The 21,728-nt window shown below is 39.5% G+C and overlaps 1 protein-coding gene and 1 long non-coding RNA gene across 4 annotated transcripts in view; one reads left to right on the plus strand and one right to left on the minus strand.

Moving 5' to 3' along the window:
- The window catches only part of sf3a3 (splicing factor 3a, subunit 3), a 91,727-nt gene that overhangs the window by 42,540 nt on the left and 27,459 nt on the right, over nt 1-21,728 (plus strand). For all 3 annotated transcript variants that reach the window (XM_077506246.1, XM_077506245.1, XM_077506247.1), the window contains 3 exons: nt 4,265-4,317; nt 7,107-7,212; nt 7,299-7,371. In XM_077506246.1, coding sequence (XP_077362372.1) covers nt 4,265-4,317; nt 7,107-7,212; nt 7,299-7,371 — 232 coding nt within the window. The remainder of the gene's footprint in view (nt 1-4,264; nt 4,318-7,106; nt 7,213-7,298; nt 7,372-21,728) is intronic.
- Nucleotides 9,791-10,641, minus strand: LOC144007572 (uncharacterized). The gene is made up of 3 exons (XR_013280224.1): nt 10,264-10,641; nt 10,023-10,077; nt 9,791-9,946 (listed from the first exon to the last, which is right to left on the minus strand). It is a non-coding gene; the product is annotated as an uncharacterized LOC144007572 (long non-coding RNA).

Below are 21,728 nucleotides of genomic sequence, written 5' to 3' on the forward strand. Positions count from 1 at the left end.
GAAATGAATCCAGAATGTATGGCATTTTTGCTTATTTAATTGCATTACAGAAAATAAAGGACTTTATCACAGTATTCTAATTTTCTGAGACAGTCCTATTAGATGGATAGATCGATAGATAGATAATTAACTCACACAAGCACCAAATCTGCATTTAGAGCTTCTCCCACACATATTTTATACTTATTAGGACAAACAAAAAAATACTAGTTACTTCAGCATGATGCCATGTTATTTTTTACGTCTGTGCTGTATCAGCATACAAATCAATTTCTGACCGTGCTCATTCTTTTTTAAGCTTTGAGCCAGGGAAGCATGGTAGCATTTCATTTCATTCTTTTAACTCGAGTTATTGTCGTGTACACACGCTAACATCGGTTAGCATGTTTGCAGCGAGGGAATTGAAAGATGCACAGTCCACTTCCCTCGTCAGCACAGATATATATATATATATATATATATATATATATATATATATATATATATATATATATATATATATATATATATATATATATATATATATATATATATATATATATATTAGGGCTGCACGATATTGGAAAAACATGCGATATACTTGCTGAACATAGCGATATCGATATTATTGCGATATTTAACATGTACCTAAAGAAAAAACATTTTTCATGGGCCAAAATAAGCAACCTTCATGTAATCTTAGTTAATTAATTGTAATTATGTCTTGATAATTTTCAACTATTGAATGGTGATGCACATTTTAGTTAGCCTCTGACTGGTCAAATTCATATAAAAAGCATAAAATTCCATATAAAACTTATTGCGTGCCTTTGCGATATGCATATTGCAAGGGCCAATGTCGCGATATCGATATTTTTATATATATATATATATATATATATATATACACATACACACATTAGGGGTGTTAAAAAATCGATTCGGCAATATATCGCGATACTACAGCACGCGAATCTTGAATCGATTCAATAGGCAGTTGAATCGATTTTTTAACATCCATTTTTGATGGAAAAATATTCAACAAAACGTCTAACTTTCACACCTGAAGCATGGAAGAATGTTATATTAATGGAACATTAAGTCTTAATATTTTATTTCAATGCTGTTCTAACATGAAAAAGGTTACAACCTGTTTGTTAAATACAGTGGCTCGCAGTTATAAAACTGAAGTTTCAGATTAACTCATTCACTCCCAGGACATTTTCGCTGTTTTACTGGATTTGGACTGATTTTGCAAGGCCCATAGAATATTGTGTCCTATTGCTATAAAAACATGGAATCTACCAAAAGAAAAATTAGAGCGTCTTCTTTCATCAGGAAAAAAAAAGCATATTTCTTTCCGTTTCCATTTTGCACCAATTAGCATTAGAATATGGCTAAGGTTCATCATTTTTCACAAATCTGTTTAAAATAGTGGGGAAAAGGAGCTTTTTGATCTCTTATACTCTGCTGCCACCTGCTGGCCGTTTTTGTAACAACTACCATTACGTCATGCATTCTCTTCAGTTCAGAGGCTGGATCAAAGCCAAAACGTATAAATACATCTTTGGGAGCATGGTAATATTTAAAATAGAATGTATTTATACGTCTTTGGGAGTAAATGAGTTAATAAATGATAAATTTTCATACAAATCTTACATTGTACATGTACAAGTTTACTGAATGGTATTTTCTAAATTTGAGTAAAAAAATCGCAACAATTGATTTGTAAATTCATATTGGGATTAATCGGTATCGAATCGAATCGCGACCTATGAATCGTGATACGGATCGAATCGTAAGGAACTAGGCAATTCACACCCCTAATATATATATATATATATATATATATATTTACTGCTCGAGTATTAGTGCACTTGCTGATTTGATGCGCGCACGGACATCCATGTTATATGGAAGTCGGCGGATGAGGGGCGCTCGCCAACAGCTTTTGGGACGCTAATGTTTTTATCATGTCCCAATTCCTGAAAGCCCTCATTCTACACAACACTGTATGGCTTAAGTGTTTAATAAATCAAATTATTAAGGTCGATATTACCTTTTATCTGGTCGAGTTGTGGGCGTTTTAATTGGAAGAAGTCCTGTTTGTCTGTCCGTTGGTTTGAGCACCGCTGTTTCAAGCCAGCTGTCTGTACACCTGCCGTACTCGCATTTGACAGTCTCTGTACATGACGTTGTTCATATAAAATTAACATCGCTTCCATACTTTGGACATTAAACTTGCCGGAGCACTGACTCTTATTCGCGTCTTCAATACTTTCCTCCCAAAACCGAAAGCAAATGTGCTACCTTAAGTTACATAACTGCGACAAGTCAAGACTTTTTTTTCTTTTTTTTTTTTTTCTACCCACACACAAACACGTTTCCCCGGCGAAGTCTCGCGTGACTTAGAGTCGAGGAAATGCAGTTTCAACAGCTGGCTTGTGAATAATATTCTCATTCATCCAGGAGGACATTTCATTCTTAAGGCACTGAATCGAGAGCAACTGGACTGTTTTGGTGGTTTTATAAGACAGCCTGATTTCATATATCAGCAACATAAAACCGATTTATGACGTCTTGATCGGGCCATCGACCGGCACAAGCTATTTGTAGACCGATACAGTTGTCCGTGTGCCGGCGCACTCGCATCGTTAAACTCAAAATCGGATTTCCGGTTCGAATCGGTTTTTGTTACACCCGTAGCTCATTTTTTCCCATTTTAAATTATGCTAGTAATTAATTGATTAGAAAAAGCAGGATGAGCATGTGCAGGGGATATAAATTTTTGAAGTTGTCCTCATAACATTAAATGTCGAAAAAATGAACACACAACAGGTGCGCTTCAAATTTAGCGGGCAAAATATGTTGGGGGGGGAAAAAAGCCTTTTTAAGTCAGTGATTAATCATGATTAATCCAAATTCTAAGATGTGATTTAATCTGATAAAGAAATTTAATCGTTTGATAGCTCTAATGATAAGTAAATAAAACTGGCGTTTCTGCACATGACTGGGCGCAATAATCTGGAGATGACGCTTCACTGTTAACTTTTTCGAGTGTTTTAATTTGGGTTGCTGTGAACGCGCAGCTCTCGTCTCGGTCATGTAAAATACAGACGAAGGAACCGGGTATCGTATTGCTTATTCAACTGGGGCTTTATTCAAGTTTCAGCAGCAACCAATTTACAGTGTGACATTTTGGTCGTGGAATAAAAAGCTTGATCGTTGTAAACTAGCGTGTACCTGCTACCCCCACCCCCCCCCCACACACACACACACACACACACACACACCCGCACACACACACACACACACACACACACACACACACACACACACACACACACATACAGACCTCACTTGCCGCGGTGTCTTCTCCTCCTTATCCTCGTCCTGCTCCTCGAGCACACAACATACCAATCGGAGTTCACGACACTACTTTCCAATAACATTTTGTGCCTCTCTGCCATTATTTCTCACCGCTGATGTGAAGAGCATCGATCTGGGTTAGTAAGACAGTGAGGCTTTCGCCTAAAACGTCTGAGTGAGTGCTCGTGAGTGATTCCATACTTTTTGCTAGGGGTTGTAGAATAACCCCCCACCGCCGGTCGACATCTCCTGATTTTTGGGCCTTTCCACCGCTGCTGAGAAAAATCCGATAGGAATCACATTAGGGCTGGGCAATAAATCGAATTAATTCGATATATCGTCATTTTAAAAAATTGAATCGTTGAAAGTTTGCTAAATCGTGAAATCGAATTTTGTCTTCTGGATGATTAAAAGCGGTTGTTCTTATGTTCTGTTACATCCAAATGCTTTTATGTGATGTAATTTTGTGTTAAAACTGATCTAGAATCAGGATACGTTACTGGTGTCTAAACATTTTGCGCAGGAATTATTTTTGAATAAATTAAACCTTTAAGTAAACGTTTGTTGGATTTATTAGGTTAAAATCGTAATCGTCCTGAATGACTGCAAAAATCGAGATTTTATTTTTTGGCCATATCGCCCAGCCCTAGAATCACTGCAACTCCATAAACGTTGTATACTGTGTCTGTTCCGAATTTATGACAAAAGTTGTCATTCTATTTCTTATACAGAATAACGTGACCGTTACTTTTTTATTATAAATATATGAGATGGTCTTCTAAATCAACCAACCCCCACCCCAATTGATAGTACATTTGAATAACTACAAGCTCAAGTCAATATAACTTTTGCTTTAGCACGTCATCATTTATTGTCTTATATACAGACTGTCTTTTTTTTGTTTTGTTTTTTGTAGCGGTACATGGACGTGAGTGCCAATCTCAGAGACTCTTACGAAGACAAAGATGGGTAAGTCCTCATTTTTCCCATGTTTTAAAACATTACTGCTAGAAGTAATTTGCATGGCTGAAGGCAAGTACAACACTGAATTACTGAGCAATTTTGTTAAAGGGGAAGTCAACCTTAAACAATTCTTGGCAATAATATAGTATATGTGACTTCACTAGTCTTATTAAATTTGTGGAAATATGAGCTATGAAACAAAATTCAGACATTTCTACCCAACTCCTCTCTGAGGCAACGACCAATCACAGCTCACCTGTTTTCTGAAGATGATTTGTGATTGGTTGTTGTCTGAGCCCTGAGCAACTGTCATTTACAATGTGGCAAAATGGCCGTCTTATGATATTGCTAAAAGCAGCTGGTTTTTGCTTCTGAATTCGTATTGATAGAACACAGTATTAACCAGAACACCTTATTTAGTCTAGATGGGCTGCATAGAACATATTGCATATTGTCAAGATATTTCTTTGGAGTGACTTCCCCTTTAAAAGTAAAATATCAAGTTTTTTTTTCTTTTCACGAAAATGTGATGTAGGATTTTTTTTTTTTCTAATAGAAACATAATTTCAAACACATTTCAGAGCTTACACCTGTGGCATTCACACAAACCTAAGTTTATTATAATACAACTCCAATATTAAAAAATAAAATAAAAATAAAAAATGACGCATCTACGGGTATATTTACTAGGGATGTGCCAAAAAATCGATTCATAAAAGAATCGAGATTCTCATTTATTAATCAAATCAAATTGATATTTAATATCCAAAAATCGCTTTTATTTAAATTAGAAATGAAGAAGAAGGGGAAAAGGCAGTTGTAGCCCAGATGCTGATTTTGTGGAAAAAGGCATTTACAATACAAAATTAATAAATGTTTAACTCTCTTAATACATATGACGTATATGTACGTCATAAGCGTCATTGTCCCCGCCTACACATGACGTGTGTGTGTATATATACGTCATAAGGCTTTTTTTTTATGCAAGAGTATACATTAGGGTCTGACACTGCTTTTGATTGAAGTATCAGGCTTGACTGCGACAATTCCAACAGAAAGAGGTATTTTTTTCCGAAAAAGGTGGCAAAAGAAAATCCAAAGTCAACCGAATTACAGGAGTCCTTTGTGCGGGTCACCACATATGACAAAAACGTACCTCGCTGGAAGAAAATAACAGAGGCGATTGATTGCAGATTCTGTAAAACAGAATGTTTGTGTTTATTTTGATATAATTTAGTGATGCACGATATCGGCGGCCGATTAATTATCGGCACTTATCGACCCTTTTGACGTCAAACAGATAAACCAGATAATAGAGAAATCTGCCGATAATTATCGACAGTTTGATTTCATACAGATAAACCAGATAATAATGAAATCCATCAATAATTATAGACATGCCACGTTGGTCCATCTGTTGTGTTTGTGGCTCATATCAATACAATTCAGCTTCATGGTGCTTTACATACAATGAAACATTGTGCAAAAAATGTTTCAATGTATTTGTTAGACTTATAGTAGTAGCACTTGAAAGCATAATTGTATTTAAATTAATTTTGCAAACAATTATCGGCTTACTTATCGGTTATCAACATCGGCACCTCTAAATTATTGGTTTATCGGTATCGGTTGAAATTAGCATTATCGTGCATCCCTACTATAATTGCTCGGGCTGGGTATTTTTGACTGTCTCACGATTCGATTACGAATTTCGGGTCTACTATTCGATTCAGAATCTATTTTCGATTCTCGATTCAAACGATTTTCGATTCAAAATTATTTGATTGACAAATGATTTATGCTTCAATTTAAGTTATGCACAACATTGTCATGATCTACTCCAGTCTGCAAGACAAAATGGCAAATATACATTAGTTGTTTTTTTTTTTCTTTCTTTCTTCATTTATTAATTTTGTATTGCAAGTGCCTTTTTCCACAAAAACAGCATGTGGGCTACAACTGCCTTTCCCCCTTCCTCATTTCTGATTTAAATAAAAACGATTTTTGGATATTAATATCGATTCGATTAATGAATGAGAATCTCCATTCTTTTATGAATCGATTTTTTTTTTTTTTTTTTTTTTTTTTTTTTTTTTTTTTTTTTGCACACCCCTGATAATTGCATTTGCCACATGCAAATAATGTTAGGTACTGTTGATATACCACTCTAGTTGCACTACAAAGCTACAGACATAAGAATATAATATTTATAATATTTTTTCGTTTCATTTAATTTATGACTGAAAATGTCTGAACTTTATTTTTTTATGCCTAATAAAAAATGTGTAGGCTACTGTGCCTCCTTTGTTTTCATTTATTATTTATATTGCATCACTACTGGATTCATTTGCGACATTCATTAATGTTACTTACAAATAAAGTGTGAAAACGTAAGCAAAGTATGTTATATAATTGTTCATGGAAGAACTGCAAATATATCTATATCGTTAGCGTGATATGAAATGGCCCCTATCGTGATATTTTTTTTCCCTTACCGGCCAGCACTAACCTTCGTCATACGCAGTCATTCACAGTGGCTTGATGAAGCAGCCAACCAGGAACGACACCAATCAGAAATGCATGGTGGCATGGCAAAATTTTCCCCGATTCTTGACTGGAATCTCGCTCACACAAAAGACACTATTTTTATTTTTTTTTGGCTAGCTCGAAAGAGCGGTGGGTCGGATTAGAGGAGTGGCCCTGTGCCGCTGCTGAATGAATACAACGAAAACGCTGCGGTATGTTCTTATTTTAAGTGTTGAGTTCAATATTCATGCTCTCTGTATTTTTGATAGAATGAGGAGGGATGAGCTTGCTGCCATCTCAGGGCCCAATGAATTTGCAGAGTTCTACAACAGACTTAAACAGATAAAGGAGTTTCACAGGAAGCACCCAAATGAAGTAAGGGATCCATTATTGTAGACATTAAATTTTAATTAAAATGTAAATGCCTTTTAAATGATTTGCCATGGTTTGTATTCCTGTAGATTTCCATTCCAATGTCTGCAGAGTTCGAAGAGCTGATGAAAGCCAGAGACAACCCTAGTGATGAAGCTCAGAGTAAGTCTTGCACCGATAATGTAATTATTTTCAACTGCATGCTTTCCTTGGTTAGTTGAAAATATGTACAACCAAGGAAATACAATACAATTTTAAATATCGATATACAGATATGTGTTTTTTCTATGGCCCAAACCGATGCCGATTATTAGTCAAGGAGACCGATATTTGGAACCAATGTTAATTTTCAGTAAATGGGGGGGGGTGGAGATTGGCGAAGAAATTACTTAAAATATGAACGCCAATCTTGACTTTGTTGTCATGTCTTAAGTAGTGTTGTTCCGATACCGATACTGGTATCGGCAGAGGTGCCGATACTGCATTAAAACAGTGGTATCGGTATCGTTGACTACTCACAAGTAACATGCCGTTACCATTAATTCCAACGCTAATATAGGATTTTGGATGCAGCATCTTGTGTCTTGCTCATGCACGACATTCACTGGTATGTGCCATGCTCACTGCATGCCGATCGAAGATAACCTATTGGTCCTTGAATGCTCTGAACCAATGGTAGGACAGCTTTTTCATGTTGAGGAAAAAAAAACTTAAGTATCGGCATGGTATCGGTATCAGCCGATACTGCAAAGCTGGGTATCGGTATCGGGAGCCAAAAAACGGTATCGGAACATCATTAGTCTTAAGGCAGTGCTGTCAAATGTCTTAAGGTAGTTCTGTCAAATGTAGGAAATGCCGGATTAGGTAGCCACGATATGATCATGTCGAGGACAAAAAAATAATAATTTTTTTTAATGTTGAACCAATTTAATCAAGTGGCAAAAATGAAAACAAATTTATATTTTTACAAGCAATCCTCAGATGAGCAATGGAACTAGTGTATGTAATTGATCTGGATGTCATTATTTTACACATAACCGAAAGTTACTATTTATTGAAAAAAATAAAAACATAAATCAAACTTAAACGGCACTGCTGAATATGACACACATTCAGCGACTGGTAACACAAACACATCTGACATGGATAAACATCCTTCCACGGGGTCTTAAAAAAAAAAAAAGTCTTAGTCTAAAATTCAGAAACTTTAAATATTTTAGGCCTTAATGTCTTTAAAAAAACACCCATATTTTCATCCCAGGTCTCAAATTTTACTTACCCAAGTCTTAAAATTTACATCGACTCCGTCCTTTCTGAGAAAAGCAACATGCATGCGTTGTCTGCACCTTTTGACAGGCGAAAATGTCATATGTGGAAGCGCTGCATGCACTGGTGTTACAACTCCTCATATTAAAGCTGTTCTCACAGCTGGAATATGTATGTACCAGTACTTATATTTTGTAGGTGCCGCAGGAAGTGCTAATTTAATCTTAGAAGTGTTGAAACTTAGAGTTGCCGGGGTCCAAAGCTAACTTGGATGGAAGCTCATTTGAAAGGTTCCGGGTAATGTGCATGCAGTCGAAGAACATTACAGGTATGTGGACTATATTTTGTAACCAGTTTCATTTTATTTTCATGAGTTGTCAAGTGCACACATTTGTCCATATATACTCAGCACTGATTTACATAACGAAATTGTCGTCTTCAGTTGCAACTGCAGTTGAATGTAATAATGCAGTACTCATGACAAAACGTTACTGTATGTATTTTTAAAATTACATATACAAAATATAGGGATATACAGACGGGAAAAAAATACCTCTCTACAAGTTCCACCATTTGGATCAGCATCTTAATACAATAGCATAGTAGACTTAAGTATACGTAAAAGCGAGGTAGAGGTTTTATTCCTAAAATGTCAAATGTATTTATTAACTCTTTCAATCCCACGCATTTTCTGACAAGGTAACGCCAGAATCCCATCAGATTTCGCATATTTTCACCCATTTTCAATGCTTATCAGAATATTGTGTGCTATGACTAAATAGACATGGTGGGTGTTGTTTGAAATATTGGGGTCCCCTCTTTCATTAGAAAAAAAAGTATGATTCTACCTTATTCTGTTCTTTAGTAATCATCATTTGAAAATGGCTTGATTTTACATAATTCAAGAATCTCGGGCAAAATAAGGAGAAATGAAGCTTTTTGTGAAATGATGCATTTTCTGCAAAGCAGTGACTTTTACAGTAATATTTTTTGGTTTAGTGACATCTCAAATATCTCAACAGTCCTTGCCTTCCATAAAACATGAAAAAAAAAATGAAAATGTGTTTTTGATAGCAAAATAAGGATTTATTTACATATCTGATAGCGTGTGTAAACAGCAATATTTTCACATTTCACAAACTATTTACAAAATGATTATTTACAGGAATGTTTGTGCATGTGTGTGGGTGTGCGTGCTCGTGTGTGCGTGCTCGTGCGTGTGCGTGCGTGCTCGTGGGTGTGCGCTATTTACGTACTATACAGGGAAATAACAGCTCCATTTTCACATTTGATAAACTATTTGCAAATTTGGGGTTATTTACAAAATATGCATGCATGAATGGGTGCATGGGTTTTGTTTTGAAACCCAATAGTGTCTTTTGTGTGATCGCGTGTGAAGCTTTCTTCTGCGTTCAGGGGGACACTGCAAGATGTTCACACGCTTGTGCCTCTGCCAGTGTAGTAGCTGCTTCTGTAAATTACAGAAAATACTGTGATCAAGATGTAACTTTTATTATTGTTGCAAGGTATTGTGATTTTTTTTTTACCTCTCGGTCGCACTGCGTGTGACTGCGAAGGGGCCATTTGTGTACGCTGCCCCAACTGTAATCGAATGTTGTGCAACATGCGTTAGTTAGTACGAGGTTACAGACATTGCACGTACAGTATACAGAAGCATGTCTGTGAATATTCTCATCCATCCAAGTCATTTCATCCCTGTCACATTCAATATACTGAACTAGTACAATTGTGATCACTCGATTTACAGAATGCTAAACGTTAGCTTACCTCCGGGGCTTCCAGGAGCTTTCGGGGATAAATCGCTGCTGCTGCTCCCTTTGCCACACTTGAATTGATCTGTTCAACTGGTGAAGGCGGCTCGAATTCGCCAAATTCGTCACGGATTCCTCGTCAGATGACGTGGACTGGTCAGAGATACGACGATGCAAACTTTCACTCCGTGTCTCAGAGAACGCCGGAGGCGGTGGCTTCTGAAGTGGGCGCCCGTGACGTTTTTGTCGCTTTTCACACTCTCTTATGCAGAATCCGGCTCCTTGATCTTTCTATTCGTCATCTCTTGACCGATCGTGACAAACGCTCTGCTCAAAAGCGTGAGCTTTTGTTTTTAGCGGCCTCCGGTTAGCCGCCGTTAGCACTCGTCTTTTCTCCCCCAGCCACGGGCCCCCACCACTCCACAACACTCCGCCTTTACTAGGAAATCACATCCTTCTCGTGTAAAGAGACCATCACTGCCATCAAGAGGGCACAGTTTGTCACTACAGTGCTTCACGGGCTTAATATTCAGAGGGAAACTGCCTAAGAGACTCATCCACCCATTCATAAAAAAAAAACACATTTGACGAACTTTTTCGTCTTCGGGTGACGCCCACCGGGTGTCACATGACGAACTAGTTCGTCGGCGGATTGCAAAGAGTTAATGTAGGCCACCGTTCAAACATTAGCACCGTTCTTGAATGTAGGAAAATAAGTGTACTTAAGTAATGATTACATTCTGATGTATTGAGAATATTGAATGAAAATCATTCTCCAATAATGTAAAACACTCCCCCCCCCCCCCCCCCCCCCCCCCCCCCTAAACATTAAATAACCGACATGGTGAATGAGTGGTTGGCACATCCGCCTCCCAGTACTGAGGACGCAAGTTCGAGTCCAGGCTTCGGCCTTCCTGGGTAGAGGTTGCATGTTCTCCCTGTGCCTGCGTGGGTCTTCTCCGGGTACTCCAGTCTCCTCCCACATTCCAAAGACATGCATGGCAGGTTAATTGGGCGTTCTGAATTGTCCCTAGTTGTGCTTGTGAGTGTGGATCTTTATTTCATCTCTATGGCCCCTGCGATTGGCTGGCAACAAGTTCAGGATGTACCGCCTACCTCACACCCGCATTAACCATTGAAATTGAATGAGTTGAAGTCATGAAGTCAATGAGTTGAAGTCGTGTATTAATAGCCCAGGTGTGTGCCAGAGTACGTGCTCTCTGCCAATCTCTCTCCGACAAAACCAAAGGCATGTCTAAATACAGGCTCACAACTCATCATTGAAGCTTTCTGAAACATGGGGAATTAGAGAATTATAAAAGTCAGAAATTAAACCCTTTTTTTAGCCCACCCCTTGTCAACATTTTCTCTTACACTGTTCGTGTAGGTTTAAGCAACTGATTATTTGGTTCTGTCTAATAAAACTGATTGGTCTCTGATTGGACAATCAGAAGAGCAAGAAAATGCCATGATTGCTTGTAGTCTTTACTAGTGTTGTTCCGATACCGTTTTTTGGATACCGATACCGATAACCAGCTTTGGAGTATCGGCCGATACCGATACCTAAGGTTTTTTTTCCACAACATGCAAAAGCTGTTTTGCCATTGGTTTTCAGAGCATTCAAGGGCCAATAGGATATCTTAGATCTGTATGCAGTGAGCATGTCACATATCAGTGAATGTCGTGCACGAGCAAGACACAAGATGCTGCATCCAAAATCCTATATTAGCTTTGGAATGAATGGTATCGGCATGTTACTTGTGAGTAGTCAACGATACCGATACCACTGTTTTACTGCACTATCGGCGCCTCTGCCGATATCAGTATCGGAACAACACTAGTCTTTGCTAGCGGGTATGAATAACCCAAATGTGCATGTTTACTCTGCTGCGCGACAGCAGAGTACGCAGTTCGTTAGCTTCACTGCCGGTTAGCATCACAAACTCCAGTCAACTAGATGGCGAGTTACCGGTCACGGTAAAAGTCATTTTGCACGCCTTCGCGTATGTCTGCGCATCCTCTTAACTTTAACGGCAACAGTTTTCCTGAACAATTTGCAAACTACTGTTTTTGCATCATATCTGACAGTCTTGGAATCAAATAGCCTCCACACGACGAAGGTAGCTCACTTTGCCGACAGAACTGGCTGCAGCTCACATGTTTTTATGAAGGAAATGTAGAACTGTTGGCTGTCTCCCTACCTATCGCGTTGTGCTTTGATGTTTCCTCAAATTGGATGTGGACTTTTTTTGCCAGCGTAAAGTTTGCAACGCACTGAGAAGGCTTTGTAATCTTTACTAGACACAAATTCTAAGTAATGGCTGTATTTCCAATTAGCATGTCGCCTGTAGTGTTTTCAGAGCAGGCAGCCGTAGTTGTTAGAGTGAAGGGGGGAGGGGCGGCCGGTGACTGAGTAGCAGGAGGGAGGGGAGGAGCGCGACATGCTGTGCAGACTGAGCATGGAGTAGCTTGCTGGTTTTATGCAGCAAAACAGTTTGTTTGTTCTTTAAAAAAATAAAAAAAACAACAACAAAAAAACACTCATGCGCACATCACAATCACGATGTTCAAACGGAATATCGTGCAGGCCTACTTCCAACCCTGCTTATACAGTAATACAGTAAAGCATAATCGTGCGACCATGCATACATATATGCTGTCTTTTTAATTCTGCTTGATTTTTTTTATTTTTTAAAATGCATCAAATTAAAGTGTTAAAATGTGAAATATTCCAAGGGAGCATGCCCCCAGACACCCGAAGAGGGGTTGAATAAAATTCTCACCTTCTTCATCCCTGATCCGTTTTTATGCCAGGAATGCACACGATTTATTTATATTTTCCCCATTTTTTCCCTTCTTATTGTTTACTTTATTGCGTCTATTACGCTGTTTTCTGCCTTTATATTTTGTCTTTGAAAATCTCCCCATTTGAACAGGATAAATACTAGTCATGTACAATATTATTAAAAAAAAAATGTGTGCACTACAAAATTTCGTTAAAAAAAAATTGGCCCCGAAGTTGGTCTAAAATTTTTGTCATTCTGGTCTTCTTCTTCTTTCAGCTTTTCCCTTCAGGGGTCGTCACAGCGAATCTGTTGCCTCCATTTAACCCTGTCCTCTGCATCCTCTGCTCTCACACCAACTACTTTCATGTCCTCTTTAACTGCATCCATAAACCTCCTCTTTGCTCTTCCTCTCAATCTTCTGCCTGGCATTTGGAAACTCAGCATCCTTCTGTCAATTTACTCACTATCTCTCCTCTGGACATGTCCAAACCATCTCTATCTGGCCTCTCTGACTTTATCTCCAAGGCCTCTAAGATGTGCTGTCCCTCTAGATGTACTAATTCCTGATCCTCTCCAACCTGGTCACTCCCAAAGAGAACCTCAGCATCTTCATCTCTGCCACCTCCAGGTCTGCCTCCTGTCTTTTCCTCAGTGGCACTGTCTCCAGACCAAACAACATCGCTTGTCTCACCACAGTTTTATAAACCTTTCCTTTCAATTTAGCTGAAACTCTTCAATCACACATCACACCTGACACTTTTTTCCCACCCATTCCAGCCTGCCTGCACACGCTTCTTCACTTCTTTTCCACACTCTCCATTGCTCTGGACTGTAGACCCTAAATACTTAAACTCCTCCACCTTCTTGGTCTCTTCTCCCTGTAGCCTCACTTCTTCCACTTGGGTCCCTCTCATTCACACACAGATACTCCGTCTTGCTACGGTTAACCTTCATTTCCCTCCTTTCCAGGGCAAACCTCCACGTCTCTAGCTTCTCCTCCACATGTTCCCTGCTCTCACTTCAGATCACTATGTCATCTGCAAACATCATAGTCCATGGGGATTCCTGTCTAACCTCGTCTGTCATCCTGTCCATTACTATAGCGAACAAGAAGGGGCTCAGAGCTGATCCCTGATGTAGTCCCACCTCCACCTTGAACTCCTACGTCACACCTATAGCACACCTCACCACTCCTTACTATCCTCATACATGTCCTGCACCACATGAACATACTTCTCCGTCACTCCAGACTTCCTCATACAATACCTCAGTTCCTCTCTGGGCACCCTGTCATAAGCTTTCTCCAGGTCAACAAAGACACAATGCAGCTCCTTCTGACCATCTCTGTACTTCTCAATCAACATCCTCAAAGTAAATACTGCATCTGTCGTACTCCTTTTGTGGCATGAAACTATACTGCTGCTCACAAATGTTCACTTCTGCCCTCAGTCTAGCTTCCACTACTCTTCTTTTTTTTTTTTCTTTTTTTTTTCCTTCCACCCAATAGATTCATTGTGTGGCTCACCAGCTTTATTACTCTGTAGTTGCCACAATTCTGCACGTCTCCTTTGTTCTTAAAAACGGGCACCAGCACACTTCTCCTCCATTCCTCGGGCATTTTTTCTCACTATCTAAGATCCTGTTGAACAACCCAGACAGAAATTCTACTGCTACCTCGCCTTCACTTCTATACCTCCACAGGTATATCATCAGGGTCGCCGAGTGCCTTTCCACTCTTCATCCTCTTCAATGCCCTTCTCACTTCATCCTTACTAATCTTGGCTACTTTCTGGTCCACAACAGTCACCCCTTCTACTCTTTGTTCTCTCTCATTTTCGTCATTAATCCGTCTACACAAGATGTAGTCTACCTGTGTACTTCTCCCTCAACTTTTGTAGGACACCCTATGTTCCTGCCTCTTCTGGAAGAAAGTATTCACGACAGCCATTTCCATCCTTTTTGCAAAATCAAGACCATTTCTTGGTCAAAAATGGGAATTTTCACAAAACCTAGCCATATTCAACACACTGATAACTAACTAAGGCAAGCTGATGCATTGCCGTCACGTCATAGACGTCACGTCCGGCTGAGTGAACGCTGAGTGAACGCTGGTGTGTTTTTTTTTTTTTTTTTGTTGAACGCCACTATTTCTCCGTTATTTTGTTGGAAAGTGTGAACTTTGGAAAGTTTCAAGAAGAAACTAGAGACTGCACAAGGCGACTGCATTGTTCCCCTAAAACGGACCGCGTGGTGACACCCCCCACGCCGTTCAAGGCGAATATGTCTGCACTTACCCCACCGAGGACTTGCGACCACTGCATCCACCTGTCCCAGACCATTGTCGAGCTTCAGGAACGGATCTCAATGCTTCATAAAATCCATGACGATGAGAGGTTCCTCGACTCCATGGTTATACTTGGTGCAGCCTCTTCTGCTGCACCTGGCATCGAATTGGACTCCACAGTGCCCGTCCAACCTCTGGAAGACGGCCGTTGGAACGAGCTTGGAGCCAAACCTAAAAGAGTGGGGCGTGTTTCTCTCACTCCGAGTCCTAACATCCAGTCCTCCACTCCCCACTCCGACTGGCAAACATAATAACAGGTCGAGTAAATCGCCTCATCTGCCCGACCCGTTGAATCCACGCGATATCCAGCTCTCTAACCGTTTTGGGGTCTTCCATGAGGAGGACTTCCCGCCGCTTGACCGACATTATGGGTCGGGTAGCCGGGACCAGAGGGGGAATCAGCCGCGCTCTCCCGGAGCCTGTCCAGCGCAAGGCCGTCCGCGGTCTCCGTGTTCGCCGTCGGCAGCCGGATCCGCAGTGACCAAGGCTACACCCGCCGTGACCAAGCGTAGCCGTAACCGGAGGGGAAATAAGCCACGCTCTCCCGGAGCCCGTGCACCGCAAGGCTGTCAGCGGCTTCCGTGCTCGCCCTCAGCAGCCGGATCCGCAGTGACCAAGGCTACACCCGCCGTGACCAAGGGTAGCCGCAACCGGAGGGGAAATAAGCCACGCTCTCCCGGAGCCCGTCCAGCGCAAGGCTGTCAGCGGCTTCCGTGCTCGCCGTCAGCAGCCGGATCCGCTGTGACTAAGGCTACCCCCGCCGTGACCGAGGCTGCCGTAACTACTCGGGGAACGCGACCGGTGAGTCCCACGTCCATGGCTCGTGTCACAGCAGCTCCGACCACTCATCATCGGAGATTCGATCGTGAGGAACTTGAGAGCGGAATCCACCATCACGCGCTGTTACCCTGGTGCCAGAGTTCGTAATATTTTAGAGCGGTTTCCTAGCATGTTGGCTAAATTTCCTTATGTTCGGAACATCGTAATACATGTTGGAGCCAACGACACTTCTCTCCGTCAGTCCGAACTTCTAAAGCAAGATTTTATTGATTTGTTGGAAGCCATTAAAGACTGTGGGAAACATGTTTTTATTTTGGGTCCGATTCCTACTCTGGGCCGAGGAAGCAAGCGCTTTAGCCGACTTTTGAGCCTCCATTCTTGGCTACAGTCTGAGTGCTGTTTTTATAATATGTCTTTTATTGATAATTTTAACTTGTTTTGGGAGCGGGCATCTTATTTTAGAAATGATGGTATTCACCCCTCAATACTCGGTGCTCGGAAATTAGCCGAGAACATTGTTTATTCGTTACATGTGTTTCGTCAATGACTAACTGCCCCCTCGGTGTCTGAAGTTCTGTATCCAATTCCTACAATTAGTACAGTCACTACAGTTAGAATGCATACAGATAACAGTTTCTCAATTTATCACAGGCAGACGATTTCCCCCCACACACAAACAAAACATTTTTAACATTAATAATCTTTTATATGTTAACAATTCTTTTAATTGTGACTATGAGCGCACATTCGGCACAAACATTAAATTGGCTGTGCTGAATGTGCGCTCTCTTTTAAACAAAACTTTTATTATAAATGACCTGATCTTAGACAACAACCTAGAAGGTATTCTTCTATCAGAGACATGGCTCGGCACAGATGCCCCAGTTGTTCTCACCGAGGCTTGCCCATCCAATTTTAACTTTTTATTTTCTAACAGGGATGGTAAACGTGGAGGTGGGACTGCATCAATTTTTAAAGTCACTTTAGCTTCAAGGGAAGTTATTTTTAATACTTATCTATCATTTGAGTATCATGCTTTTGTTTGTAGCAATCCTCCTATTCTCTGTGTTTTAGTTTATAGACCTCCCCATCATTCTACTTCTTTTATTAGTGAGTTTTCAGAGTTCCTATCGATTTTACTTACTACTTATAATCGAATTTTAGTAACTGGCGATTTTAATGTCCACGTTGATAATATCTCGGACCCATTGTCCAGAGAATTTTTAAACCTTTTAAACTGTCTTGATTTTAAACAGCATGTCACACAGCCGACTCACAACAGAGGACACACTTTGGACTTGGTCATAACCTATGGCCTGTCCATTGGTGTGTCCTCTGTTGTTGACCTGGCTGTGTCTGACCACTATTGTGTATTTTTTAACATCGCCAGTTTTAATCATCAGGATGCCCCGGTGAGAACAGTGAGGAAACGCTACCTAACTTCTGAGGTGGCTGCAAATTTTATTGAGAATCTTAAGAGAATCCCTGCAGACTTTCTACCTGCTTCATGTGATTTTATTGTTGATAATTTTAATAAGAACTTAAGAACAACTTTGGATGAAGTAGCTCCACTTTTAACCAAAACTATAAAATTAAAGACTATTCCCCCGTGGGGAAATGACGAGATTAAAAAATTAAAACGAAAATGCAGGTGTGCTGAAAGGAGGTGGAGAAAACTAAACTTTCAATACATTATGAAATTTTACGTGAACAACTTAAATCCTACAATAAAACAGTCAAACAGGCAAGAATATCTTATTTCTCAAATTTAATCGCAGTTCATTCAAAAGATCCTAAATTTCTTTTCTCCACTTTCGATCTTTTAACCAATCCTGATTTTAAAAAGCCATCACAGACTCCATCAAACACTCTCTGTGATGGCTTTGCAGACCACTTCAGAAGTAAAATTGATGGCATTAGGTCCAGTCTTTTAGTTGATCAAAATATAATTTTTAATAAATATGGACAGTCACTTTTACCTGAGGAAACACTGGAAAGTTTTACCCTGGTTGATGCAAGGACACTTGGTCGAGTTTTCTCCCAGGTCAACCCAACAACCTGCCTTTTAGATCCGATTCCCACATCACTTTTTAAGACATTTTATGGATTTTTTGAGGAACAGATTTTAACTATAGTCAATTGCTCTCTTCAGACGGGTGTCTTTCCTGCCGCCTTTAAAACGGAGGTGGTGAAGCCCCTTCTGAAGAAAAGCAATTTGGACCCCAGCAGTTTTAATAGTTATCGACCTATATCCAACTTACCCTTTTTAAGTAAGATTTTAGAAAAAATTGTTTTTATTCAATTGAATTTATTTTTAGATACAAATAATATTTTAGAGAAATATCAGTCTGGTTTTAGGATGAACCACAGTACCGAGACTGCCCTTTTAAAGATTTTAAATGATATCAGGTGTAATGAAGATATGAAAAAGCTTACAGTCTTGGTGCTACTGGATTTAAGTGCTGCCTTTGATACAGTAGATCACCACACTTTATTAAACAGACTTAGAAGCCTGATGGGCATCTCTGGTACAGTTTTTAACTGTTTTTATTCCTATCTCACACACCGATATTTCTTTGTAAGTATGGATACATGTTCCTCTGAAACCCATGAAATTAAATGTGGGGTTCCCCAAGGCTCAATCTTAGGCCCATTACTTTTTAATCTTTATATGCTTCCCCTTGGGGAAGTCATCAGGAGACACGGCGTCAACTTCCACAGTTACGCTGATGATACACAGCTGTATATCGCCGTGTCACCTGATGACATGGGGCCTATTGATACCCTTTTAAATTGTATTTTAGATATTAAGTCATGGATGGCAGAAAATTTCCTGCAGCTCAACCAGGACAAAACAGAGGTTTTAGTCATCGGTCCTGAAGGTCAGAGAGAGAAACTTTTACCTAAACTACAAGAATTTAAACCCACGCAATGTTTAAAGAATTTGGGCGTCCTTTTTGACTCTGAGCTAACTTTTAATCCTCATATTAAAAATGTAGCCAAGATCGGTTTTTACCATCTTAAGAATATTGCCAGAGTCCGCCCGTTTCTCTCACAGGCCAACACGGAGGTGCTGATGCATGCTTTTATTTCTTGTCGTTTAGATTATTGTAATTCCCTGCTCTCTGGTCTTCCCAAAAAGAATATTTCAGTCCTACAGCTCCTTCAGAACTCAGCTGCACGTGTGCTGACGGGGACCGGAGGGCGGGAGCACATTACACCAGTTTTAAAATCGCTGCATTGGCTCCCCGTGCGTTTCAGGATTGATTTTAAGGTGCTTTTATTAGTTTTTAAATGTCTTAACGGTCTTGGCCCATCTTATTTATCTGACTTGCTTTTACCCTATTACCCCTCGCGGCCTCTGAGGTCTTCTGGCAGCGGCCTTTTAACTATTCCAAAGGTGAGGACCAAGACACATGGTGAAGCTGCCTTTAGCCACTATGGTCCTCACCTATGGAATGGCCTGCCAGAGAGCATCAGGTCTGCAGAGAATATTTATGTTTTTAAGAGGAGGCTTAAGACTTACTTTTTTAGTTTGGCATTTGATTGACCTTTTTTATTTTTATTTTATTTTATTTTATTTTATTTTATTTATTATTATTTTTACTTTTTTATCCCCTTTTATTTATTTAACTTTTAATCTATATTGTCTTGTAGCTTTGTTTTTATTTATTTATTTTTTCTATCGTGTTTAACCGTTTTCTTTTAGTGTTTAAATGTTTTTATTTGGTTGTTATAACATTTTTAGCTCCAGTGTTTTCTCATGGGGGAGCCTCCACAGTGAGAGGGATGCTTGGTCTTCATCCATCTCACTGTGGATGAACTCCTCCTGGGTGCCTTTCCTTACAGGGTACATCTGTGCCCCGCCATGTTGTGGTTTTCATGTGTTTGTTAGGTTTTGGGTTTGTCTGTGGGTACGATCATGGGGATGGGGGGGCTTTTTCTTTCTTTTATTTTATTGCATTATGGATGTCCAGCACTTTGAGTTGCATTTTAAATGTATGAAAGGTGCTATATAAATAAAGTTGATTGAAGTTGATTGAAAGAACAGAATAAGATAGAGAACTCAATATGCTCCAGTGAAATGGCTGGTAGTCAAAAAAAAAGGTTAAATTGTGAGAGTACTGTAAATAATGTGGAGTCAGACGATATATACCCTGAAAGGCGTTAATTTTCTCAGCATGTTGAAATTTGAACGGTGTAAATTGAAAGTATTATCTGGGAGTAGTTTGACTGCAAAAAAGTGAGGAGAATAAAATGTGCCTGAAATAATAAAGGGTCAGCATTCCCACATTTACACTTTCTACACTTTTAATATTGATAATGATATTTTATAAATTACACGTAAATAAGACTTGAAGAAAACTAGTTCACATATCCCATTTATTTTATTTCATAGTTTACATGTAAATTAAACATGAAAACTAGTTCCCATTTATTATTTTTAATGTTACTAGTAAAAAAAAAAAATTTACAGAAATGTAGAGCCATTAGTGTAATGTCTACTACTGTAATCCAGTATGCATTTGCTGTCATCCATTTTAGAAATTGGCAATACATTTGCACCGTTGCCTGCGTGTGTGTGTGCGTATGTTTGTGTGTGCGTGTGTATCTGCTCCCTAGTTCCGACAGCCGAATGCCTTGTCAAATTCTACAAAATGGGAACAAAAAAATTGTCGCAACTTATTTTTGAAGAAAATGTGAGAGATGCACGAATAACCTGTAGTTTTTTAAACTGTTGGAATAATTCGGGATGCTCTTCAGCGAGGTGCTTGGCGAGATTCGACGTGTTCCCACCTCATGCCATGGTAGTTTTAAAACAAGCCTTCCAGACAAGCTTTGTTATATTGGTCAGCTCGCCATGGCTGTCGGCCGGGTAAGTAAAAAATTTCCATATGGGTTCGTGCATCATGTTTCTCAACGAGAAACGGAGTGGAAGTGAACGCGTCAGAGCTTGAAGGCAAGGCAAGGCAAGTTTATTTGTATAGCACATTTCATACACAAGGCAACTCAATGTGCTTTACACAAGGAAAGAACACATAAGCATCAAAAAACAGTAGTTAACATTCAGAGGAAAAAAAACAAAAAAAACAACAACACTTAATTAAAGCTGTTTAAAAGTCCCTAATCAAAGGTATAAGAAAAAAACAAAGTTTTTAACCTGGATTTGAAAGCATTTACACTCGGGGCTGACTTCACTTCTGTTGGTAGCCTATTCCATCTATGTGCAGCATAATAGCTAAATGCAGCTTCACCATGTTTGCTTCGAACTCTGGGTTCCACTAGTTGGCCCAAGTCTGTGGATCTCAGAGCCCTGCTGGGTTTGTACTCAATCAGCATTTCTTGGATATATTCAGGACCCAAACCATTTCGTGATTTATAGACGAGTAGCAGAACTTTAACTCATTCACTGCCAGTCATTATAGAAAATTTTTACATTTCCAATACTCACGTGATATTCCATTCAATAATTATATATAAACCGAATCTACCAAATAACAGAATAGACTCCCTACTTTTCGTCCCGTCCCGTTCTTTTATAATTGACAGCAGAAAAATGTAGGTTCGCAA

This window comes from Festucalex cinctus, chromosome 19 (genome assembly GCF_051991245.1).
Source record: "Festucalex cinctus isolate MCC-2025b chromosome 19, RoL_Fcin_1.0, whole genome shotgun sequence".
Lineage (NCBI taxonomy): Eukaryota > Metazoa > Chordata > Actinopteri > Syngnathiformes > Syngnathidae > Festucalex > Festucalex cinctus.